Source organism: Erithacus rubecula, assembly GCF_903797595.1.
Source record: "Erithacus rubecula genome assembly, contig: scaffold_88_arrow_ctg1, whole genome shotgun sequence".
Taxonomy (NCBI): Eukaryota; Metazoa; Chordata; class Aves; order Passeriformes; family Muscicapidae; genus Erithacus; species Erithacus rubecula.
The window spans coordinates 846,840-857,505 of record NW_027635446.1 but is presented as its reverse complement, the minus strand read 5'-3'; the positions used below and the strand labels follow the sequence as shown (position 1 = coordinate 857,505).

Genomic DNA, 10,666 nt, shown 5'->3' with positions numbered 1-10,666 from the left:
GGAATTTAGTGGGAAAAGCTGCTCTGATGTTTGAAATTTCAGATTTTATTTAGGTAGGAAATACTTGGCTTTTCTCCTTGGTTGTACCCATAAGGTACATCTCCTTGTGTGGAGGAGTTGTGAGGGATGGGTCATGGAAGAGATAAGGAGCCCTGCTCCACCTGGTTTCAGCAGATGGTGATAGAATGTATACTTCTGCTTGCATCTTGCATTGCAATTTAAGACATTATCTACTCCTTATTCTATTACCATCTGCATCCTACCTTAATTAATATCTTCTTTAAACTCTGCTATATATTTTTATCCACAGTGAAACTTTGCACACAGTTCTCACTTAAGATTAGGTTTTTCTGTGGTACTCAATGGGTTTCTTTATCTTTCTGCATTACCAACTAAGTGTAACTGGGTTTTTGAGCAAAAACAATTGTACAGATTGGTTTGCCTTTGCTTGAGGTGGGCCTAATCTAAACAGTCTTCAAATACCTTTTATGTGTACTACAGGGACTTTATCCCCATCCCCTGTGTGCAAGGCTTCAGACTGGGCAGGACTTGCTTGAGTGATGGACTCTTAGGTGTTTGCTATTCAGGTGGTTTTTGTTAAGTTCATTTCTCAATTTTTTTGGATGTTTCCCTGCCAGGTGCCTTTAGGGTAATTTGAAGTAGTCTGTTGTACAGTTCAACTTTCCTGGCAGCTGGTGTGTGATAAGGGATATGATCTATTTATTCAATATCCTGGTTTTTGGCTGAGGTTTTTCTAAGGCTGTTGTTGAAATGGGTCCTGTTGTCTGACGATTCTCTCAGGGGTGCTGTGTCTTTATAGGACTTGCTTTTTTGGGCTTCAGATGGTGTTGTGAGTAGTAGTGTGAGGTACAGGGTGGGTTTCTAATGATCTAGTGCTGGCTTCTACAATTGTGACCACATAGCACTTGCCTTGGGGGGTTTGAGGCAGTGTGATGTAGTTCATTTGCTGGGCTTCTTTATACTTGTATTTGGAATACTGCTGCCTATATTAGAGAGGCCTTATCAGCTTGGCTTGCTGGATTTCAGCACATGTCTTACAGTTTGGGACAACTTGAGAAATGCAATTTATAGTTAAATCTGCTTTTCAGTTTTGTGCCTACTTATAGGTGGCATTTTTGCCTTGATGGCTTGAGGCAGTATGGGCCTATTGAGCTAGGAACAACTCTCCCTTATGTTGCTGATTTAAATTTATTTGTGACATCTCTATTTTTGCAGCTTGATCTACTTGCTCCTTGTTTTAGTGTTCTTTATTAGCCTGACTTTAGGGGATGTGGCCGTCTACATGATGGACTTTTACAGAGAGTTTGTCTGAGTGACAATCTTTTTGCACTCATCAGCAGCCTCAGTTGGTTTTCCTTTATGTTGCTAGCTGGCCTTTTTTTACCTTTCTAGCTAACTCCACAGAGCATTGGTTACTATTTATGATTCAGTATAAGGGTAGAGCTTTGGCCAGTTCTCTCTTTCAGCAGTGTCCAGGGCCAGCTGAATGGCTTTGAGTTCAGCAAGTGCTCTTGATTCACCTTCTCCTTCAGTAGCTTGTGTGACTCGTCGTGTGGGGCTCCCTGCGGCCACTTTCCACTTCTGGTTCATCTCAACCATGAGACAGAAACTGTCAGTGACAAGAGCACAGCGTGTTTCTTGTGCTGGTAGTTGGTTGTATGGTGGAGCTTTTTAGCCTGGGTTACTTGTTTCTGCTCCCTCTTGTTAGTGAGACTAAAGTTTTTATCTTGTGGCCGGTTTTAACTGTTTTTAAAATTTCACGGTGATTTGTGTTTCTAATCCGGCCGTGCTGTGTGATGAGAGCAATCCATGGGCTCCATGTGGTGTGGTGGGTAGAGGAGCCTTTTCTTTAAACATCCACCCCAGCACCGGGAGTCAGGGTGCCAGGAGGAGCTATGCTTTTGTGACAATTTCTTTTGAGGTGGCTTGAACTTTCTTATTATAGGGGGATAAGATTTTGTTGGGGTTTTTTTTGTTTTGTTTTTTTGGTTTTTTTGGGTTTTTTTTTTGTGAGTGTAGTTTGCGTCAGACTTTTTGTAACTTTGGCTCTAGAATTCTAGTGCTCGGTCTTGAATCTCCCCTGGCTCCTTCTGCTAAAGGCTCCAGGACAAGCCATTGTTCTTGGCTGCAGAGTAAAGCACATTCCTCACCTCTGGTCCTGTCCTGACTGGGCTAAGGGCACTGCATGAGCGATTTTCTGCTTGGTCTGGGTGAAGGTTTGTTGCTGTTCAGGGCCACAGCTGGAATTGGTTTTGTTAGGGTGACCAGGTAGAGAGGGCTCACAATGTGGCTGCATTCAGGAATGCATTCTCTAAAAACCTAAGGCACCTAGGAAAGCTTGTGTTTCCTTCTTGCTGCTTGGTGGAAACACTGTGATGATCTCATTGTTTGTTTCAGTGGGGATCTGGCTGTGTTTATCTTGCCACTCTACTCCCAGGAACTGGATCTCTCAGGCAGCTCCCTTGACTTTGCTCTTCTCCATGGCAAAACCTCCTTCCAGCAGAATCTGGATGATCCTCTCTCCTTTCTCAAATACTTTTATTGCCCTGTTCCTCTGCACAATTATGTTGTTGATGTATTGCAGGTGTTTTGGAGCTTTACCCTTTTCCAGTGCAGCCTGGATCAGCCCGTGGCAGATGGTGGGGCTGTGTTTCCACCCCTGGGGCAGTCGGTTCCAGGTGTGCTGCACGTCCCTCCAGGTGAAAGCAAACTGAGGCCTGCACTCTGCAGCCAAAGGAATGGAAAAAAATGCATTGGCAATGTCAATGGTGCCACTTTGCTGCCTTGGGCTCCAGCTCCTCCTGGAGATCCAGTGTGTCCGGCACGGCAGCGCTCAGCACTGGAGAATCAACAACTGGGAGAGAGAGGGGGTCTACTGACTGCTGATCAGAATCCAAATTTACTCTCAGCTACACGTGCTTATATACCATTTTTAGGAAAACCGGTCATTTTTTACTACATTGGTTGGGTTAAACGTCACACAGACAAGCTTACACATTTTGGAATATTTCTACTTGATTCATTCTTCTTTCCTGTCACCAGTCTTGATCCAATCTTCATGGTGTCTTCAAGGCTCTGTTTGCTCTTGCCAAGGCATCTTGTTTATCAAACTGCTTATGCTGATTAAATCCACAGTACTCTGTCTTAGCTCCCACAGTGGAGTCACTTCATTCAAGGCACAATAGCCTACAGTCAATTTCTGTTGTCTGTCAGACTTACCCACAGGCAAACTGGGGCTGTTGAAGGGTGAGTGGGTTTTACTGAGCACCCTTTGACTTTCTAGAGAAAATTTTATGGGTGGGGATAATGGCATCTTGATTCATCTGATACTGCTGGCTGTGTGCTCTTGAGGTGTGTCACGATCCGCCCAACCCGATCAGGAGTCGTGACTGGTTCTTTTATGGATCTCAGAGCGCCAAAGACACATCAGGGGACAAAACCAGTTTACATTTACAGAAATGCACTTTATTTATTGCCAACCAAAATGTGATAGTGGGACAGAGAGAGAGAGGGAGAGAGAGAGAAAGGGGGGTCGGGATTATATATACCAAGATGGGCAGATGAATCCTCGTGGAGCCAGCCAATAGATGTCTGTTGCCGTCTGGGGAGATCTCCGGGGTCTCCTCTGAGAAAGTCACTTTTATAGTCCTTTCCCAAAGCGAGTGGCTTCTGGCCAAAAGGTGGAAGATTTATGGACTATTGTATGTGGAGATGGTTACCCTGAGGAACAGGTGGAAACAGGACATCTCAAGGCACACCAAACCATCTTTGTTGTTATGAACACACGCAGGGCAGCCCATACTGACCAGTCCATTGTTCTTCCATCTGTGGGAGCTTTGTTGAGTCAGCGCCCCGTGACTAGTTGTCATGAGAAACCAGTCCTGGTAGGCATCACCTGCTTTTCACAGTCACTTGGCGTTCCTCCCATCCCTGGCCAGCGCAGGCCTCAGACGAGGGTCGTTGGGCAGAAACAGACGAGAGGCTCACACGGACTCTCACATCTTGTTGGCAGGCTCTCTGGTCCCTTGGCCACAGTCCAAACTCCCCAGCCAGTTTCTGACTGGTTTTGGGTCCCAGGTGCAGTTATGGTTTCTTTATGTTTACAATGCCCTAACCTCCCATCCTGCTTCTACAAACACAACAAAGTCAAGCAAATGATTTCTTGTCTTAGCTCGAACCAGCTCCATTTGCTAATAATTAGCCCTTCTACTCTGGTTCTATTCTTCTTGCTAAACTATTAATATATATTGGTTTTATCCTTGTAGCTATAGTGTTAACCCTTTTAATTCTTCCAGACCCTTGATTCACCCTGACCTCTCCCCCCATCCCACTGTCCCTCCAGGAGCCCAAACCCTCCTGGGGACACCTCAGACACCAGGCACAGAGTGGGAAATGAGTCCTGGGAGGTAGAGCCAGGTGTGGCTGGCAAGTCCCAGTTCCAGTCCTGGTGTCACTATCCCAGTTCCTGGTGTCCCCATTCCCATTCCTGCTGTTCCCATCTCTGTCTCTGCTGTACCTATCCCATCTTGGTGTCCCCATCCCTGCTCCCAGTTGTCCTCATCCCTGTCCCCAGGGTCCCCATTTCACTTCCTGGTTTCCAGAGAGGAATTGCTGGCCACTGGAGAAGGGAAGCCGGATTTTTTTTGCCCCAGGAGGATTTATTGCTCAAACCAGGATAATTTCACACCAGAACTAAAGCATTGGGAATATTTGTGGTTCTTGGCTTTAAAACACTGGAGAATGGGAAATTGATCTGTTAGCAGGAGCTGTGGGTGGGTGGGAGCAGTGGGGATGAGCTCTGCTGGCAGCTCTCGGTTTCCTGGGAAGAGGGAAGGGGCCGGATCCAGTTCCATGGATTGTTCAGGCAGTGACTCCTGCTGGGATGACAAAGGGTCACAGTGTCACCCTGTCCCTGTCCCCACACCACAGGATGGACCTGGCTGGAGCCAATGGAGAGCAGGAGCTGCTCCGGAATCCCACCTGAGCCTGCTCTAATCCTGCTCCATTCAAACCATGTGATCCCTCTCCATCCATCTTGCCCCAGTCCTGCTCCATCCATCCCACCCAACCTCGTCCCAAAGACCCTGGCCCAATCCCTCTCTGGAATGCCAACCTGATCCCTCTCCATCCATCCTGCTCCAATTCTGCTCCATCCATCATCCATCCATCTATGCATCCATCCACCAATCTATCCATCATCCATCCATCATCCATGCAACCATCCACCCATTTATCATCCATCCATCCATTCATCATTCACCCATGATCCATCCTCCCATCATTCATCCATCATCCATTCATCATCCATCTATCCATCCATCCAACCATCCATCCTTCATCCACCCATCCATCCATCACCCATCATCCATCCATCCATCCAACCATCCATCGTCCAGCCATGCATCATCCATCATCTATCCATCATCCAACCATCATCCATGCATTCATCCATCCATGCATCCAACATGCATCCATCATCCACCCATGATCCATCCTCCCGTCATCCATCTTCCAGCTATGCATCCATCCATCATCCATCATCCATCCATCCCAACTGATCCTACTCCAGAACCCAGCCCTGATCCCATGCCACAATTCAATCTCATCCTGCGCTGGACTCCTGCTCTAATCTGGAATCCCTCCCTGATCCCAATCTGTCAATTCTGCCCCAATCCCCATCTGGAATCCCACCCTGACCCTGCTCCATTCCTGCAGTCATTCCAGGCAGTAAAGGAAGATACATGAAATTCCAGCACGGATCACACACTGGGATTAACCCCAGGATACATTCTGGGATCCACATGGAGGGGATCCAGAGCTGGATCCAGAGCTGGAACTCAATGGCTGCCATGTTGTATCCATTCATGTCCCTCTTCCCTGTGGAAAAACAGTGGGATCAGCGTTGGTGGCACAGGATTCCCAGAACGGTGCTGGGTGGATCTGTGCCCCTTCCTGACCCCCATCCCGTGTGTTACCGGATTGGCGCTTCCAGACGACGAATCCAACGAGGACAATGAGGATGATGATGGCAACAATGGACACAGCGACCACCATGGTGAGATTCCCACCAGATGTCAGCTCTGGGAATTGTGGGATGGTGAGGAGGAGGAGGGGAATCCCCATCTGGGAATTCCAACTCCCCAGTTGCCACATTCCACATTCCCAGCCTCACCCCAAGCGAAGATCCCGGGCTCCGACATTCCGGGATGCTCCACCCGGCACCGGTACTGCTCCCACTCCTCCGGCCGCGCCTCGATCCTGGCCCAGGTGTGGAAGGTGCCGTCGCTGTTGGGAACGACCCCGCCCCACTCCGTCTCCTGATCCCGGATTTCATCCCCCTTCATCCAGTTGACCGCGATGGCCTTGGGGTAGAATCCGTACGCGTGGCAGGACAAGATCAGCATCCCGTGTTCCTCTTTTCCGGACACATGGACATCAGGGGGCTCTGGAATGGGATAACAGTGAGAGACATCCATGGAATTCCATGGGAATGGGATGGGGGTGAGATCTGTCCATGGAATTCCATGGGAATGCAATGGGGGTGAGATCTGTCCATGGAATTCTCACTGCAATGGGATGGGGGTGAGATCTGCCCATGGAATTCCATGGGAATGAGATGGGGGTGAGATCTGCACATGGAATTCCATGGGAATGGGATGGGGGTGAGATCTGCCCATGGAATTCCATGGGAATGGGATGGGGGTGAGATCTGCCCATGGAATTCCAGGGGAATGAGGGTGAGATCTGCCCATGGAATTCCCACTGCAATGGGACAGGAGTGAGATCTGTCCATGGAATTCTCACTAGAAGAGGATGGGGGTGAGATCTGCACATGGAATTCCCACTGGAAGGGGATGGGGGTGAGATCTGCCCAGGGAATTCCCACAGGAATGGGGATAAGATCTGCCCATGGAATTCCATAGGAATGGGACAGAGATAAGGTCTGCCTATGGAATTCCATGAGAATGGGATGGGGGTGAGATATGCCCATGGAATTCCCACTGCAATAGGATGGGATGCTCATGGAATTCCCACTGGAGTGAAATGGAGGTGAGATCTGCTCATGGAATTCCATGGGAGTGGGATGGGGGTGAGATTTGCCCATGGAATTTATTATGAATGTGATAGAGGTAAGATCTGCCCATGGAATATCATGGGAATGGGATAGAGATGAGATCTGCCCATGGAATTCCCACTGCAATGGGATGGGGGGGAGATTCGTCCGTGGAATTCCCACAGGAATTACCATGTTCCCAAGTCCTCCATTCCCAAATCCCACTTTCCCACAGGAATTCTGCTCCCACCTTTGCGGTCCAGCTCCTTCTGCCCATATCCAACGTATTTCGGGATCCACTCCGGGCAGATGTGCCCCAGGTAATTTGTCACCCTCTCAGCCACATTCTCATCTTCCCAGCGCCTCCTGGTGACCTCAGCAGCGCTGTCGGCCGCCACCAATCTCCTGGATTCCAGGTCAAAGGAGAGGAAATCCCTCCCGTCGTAGCTGTACCACTCGGATCCATGGACACTCTCATCGGACAGGAGGTCACAGCCAGCAGCTATCAACCATGTGTGGAGACCTGGGGGACTGTACCCACAGAGACCCATGGAATTGGGTCCCAGCCCCACAGAGCCCCATCCCAGCCCTATGGAGCACCAGGGTCTGATGAAGACCCAGAGAGCCTCATCCCAGCCCCACAGATCCCGTTCCCAGTCCCATGGATCCCATCCCAACCCATGCAGCACAAGATATCCCATACCAGCCTAATGGATCACCATCTCAGCCACTTGCCACCCTGTGAATTCATATCCAAGCCCTATAAATCCCATTCAAGCACTATAGATCCCCACTCCAGCCTCACAGATCCCATCTCATCCCCATGGATCCCATCCCAGCCTCATAGATTCCATCCCAACCCATGCATCCACATCCCAGCCCCACAGTTCCCCCCACTCACCCCTGCTCTGGTTGTACCGGTCCCGCAGGTTATCCAGGTTCCTGGCATCCATGTGCTGGTTCCCCACGTTGATCTGTGTCTCTCTATCCCAATATTCCAGCTCTGCTCCGTCCTTCATCCACTGTGTCAGTGGCTCCATCCGGCCCCGCTCGCTGTCGTAGCGTGTGAAGGGGATCCCATCCAGGTACCCAATGGCCATGAACTGGGGGATCCCCGGGCTGGGCTCTGACACTGACACATGCAGGTAGCGCAGGGAGTGGAGAACTGGGGGGACACAGAGATTTGGGGGGCTGAGGGGTCGTGGATCAATGAAAGGGGAACTGGGAGAGCTGGGAAGGGAGTGCATGGGGTCCCAGTGGCCAGGAATGGTGGCTCAGGGGACTCCCAGTGTCAAGGAAAAGAGGAGACAAGGACCGGGAGAAGTGAGATAAGGGATCAAGGAAATCCCCAGTGCCAAGGAAAGAGGGGTCACAAGGTGGGGAGAACCGGGATGGCTGGAATGGGGGGCTCAGAGGTCCTTGATGCAGAGGGAAAAGGGGGCTGGGGGCTGATAAAAAACAGGAATGGGGTCCAGGAGGTCTCAGAGTCAAGTAAAATGTGGGTCTCGAGCTGGGGAAGGCGGGATGGATGGGAAAGGGGGTGCAGCGGGGGATTGGTACTGGATAAGGGAGTGCAGGGAGGTGCCTTCCTTTCCACTGGGACTGGGAGTTCAAGGGGGTCCCAGAGCCAAGAATCCCCCCTGGGAGTGTCCACGATACCCCAGGGACCCTCCCAGACCCCCCGCAGGACGAGCAGGGGGTGGAGATCTGGGGGGATGCAGAGACTGGGGGGGGCAGGAAGCAGAACGGGGAGAGCCAGGAAGGGTCCAAGGTTCAAGGGAGGGACTGGGAGAGGCGGGATGGGGGATCCAGGGGGTCCCTGTGCCCAGGAAAGGGGCTCCAGGGGTCCCCGGTGTTGAGGGAAAGCGGGGGCTGGGGCTGGGAGAGGCGAACGGATCCCGGAGGCGCAGCCTGGGAGACGGGAAAGAGACCGAGGGAGTGCGGTGAGGGAGGGGACGGGGTAAAGGGGGAATTCCAGGGAGTTCATCTGGATCCCGTTGGATCCCCGCTGAGACCCCCCCTGAGACACCTGAGACCCTCTGGGACCCCATTTCGGGAAGCGCCGGAGTGGAAAACGGGGCGGACACCGAAAGTTGGGAGGTTCGGGGGGTCCAAAGGTCAAGGAAAAGGGCGGGACTCGGGTCTGGGAAAAGCGGGATGCCCGAAAAGGGGGTGCAGGGGGGGTCCCAGGCCTGGAAATGGAGATTCGGGGGTATCGCAGTGCCCGGGAATGGGGGTTCAGGGGGGTCCCAGTGCCAGATGAGGGGGTTCAGGGGGGTCCCGGTGCACAGAAATGGAGGTTCAGGGGGGTTTTCTGCTGGGAAAGGCGATGGAGAGGTAACAAGACCGAAAATGACGATTCAGTGGTTTCTCCATGCCCGGGAATCAAGGTTTAGAGGATTCCCAGTGCCCGGAAATGGGGGTTCAGGGGGTGCTGGTGACAAGAACAGTGGGGTTCAGGGGGGTCTCCGTGTCAGATAAGGGGGTACAGGGAGGCCGGTGCTGAGTTAGGGGATCGAGGGGGGTCACACGACGCAAAATGTAGATTTCGGGGGTTCACCTGCCCGGGAATGGTGGGTTAGGGGGTTCCCAGTGCCCAGAAATGGAAGTTCAGGGGGGCTCCGGTGCCCGGGAATGGGAGTTCAGGGGTTCCCGTACTGGGGAATGTGTGCTAAAGAGGAGTTTCCTTCCCGGAATTCGGGGCTCAAGGGCGTTCTGCTGCCCGAAAATGGGGGTTCAAGGGGTGCTGGTGAGCAGAAAATGGGGGTACAGGGGAGTCTCCGTGCCTGATAAGGGGGTACATTGGGGTTACGGTGCTGGGGAAGGGGATCGAGGGGGGTCAGAAGACCCAAAATGGAGATTTCCGGGGTATCCCTGCCCAGGACTGGAGATTTAGGGGGCTCCCGGTATCCGGAAATGGAAGTTCAGGGGGGTCCCGGTGCCCGGGAATTGCGGTTCAGGGGCGTCTCTGTTTCGGGGGGTCCCACTGACCTTTCGTCGCGCCCCCCAGGCCCCCCAGGAGCCCCAAGAGCAGCCCCAGCCCCAGCGCTGGAGCCATCGCAGCCGTCCCCGCTCGCAGCTGTGGCGCAGCTCGAGAGACCCGAAAGCGAAAGTGACCGAGGGAGCGCGGGGGGGAGGGGACAAGGGGGAATTGCAGAGAATTCTTCTGGATCCCTCTGGATCCCCGCTGCGACCCCCCTGGAGCCCTCTGAGAAACACCTGGGACCCCCTGGGACCGCCCTGAAGAAAGCGCCGGGAGTGGAGAACTGGGGGGACACGGAAATTTGGGAGATCTGGGGGTGCAAAGGGAAGGAAAAGGGCGGGGCTGGGGGCTGGGGGCTGGGAAGGGCGGGATGCCCGAGAAGGGGGTGCAGGGGGTCCCCATGCCGAATTAGGGGGTGCGGGGGGGTCCCCATGCCCAGTAATGGGGGCTCAGGGGGTCCCGAGGTGAAGGAAAATGGGGGGCTGGGTCCCCGAGAGGGGGAGGGCCGGGAAATGGGGTACAGGGGGGCACTGGGGCTGGATAAGTGGGATCCGGGTGCGCAGGAAATGGGGTTCTTGGGGGGTCTCTTTGCAGGTAATGGGGTTCAA

At 52.5% G+C, this 10,666-nt stretch overlaps 1 protein-coding gene across 1 annotated transcript; it reads right to left on the bottom strand.

The window, feature by feature from the left end:
- Window positions 1–5,883: 5,883 nt before the first annotated feature.
- LOC306816777 (class I histocompatibility antigen, F10 alpha chain-like) lies at window positions 5,884–10,264 on the bottom strand (the record flags this gene model as incomplete). Its single annotated transcript, XM_079333207.1, has 5 exons — window positions 10,067–10,264; window positions 7,977–8,240; window positions 7,326–7,598; window positions 6,194–6,466; window positions 5,884–6,101 (listed from the first exon to the last, which is right to left on the bottom strand). Exons 1-5 carry the CDS (start codon window positions 10,131–10,133, stop codon window positions 5,884–5,886), a joined length of 1,095 nt encoding a protein of 364 aa, XP_079189333.1. The 5' UTR covers window positions 10,134–10,264.
- Between the last annotated feature and the right edge of the window lie 402 nt (window positions 10,265–10,666).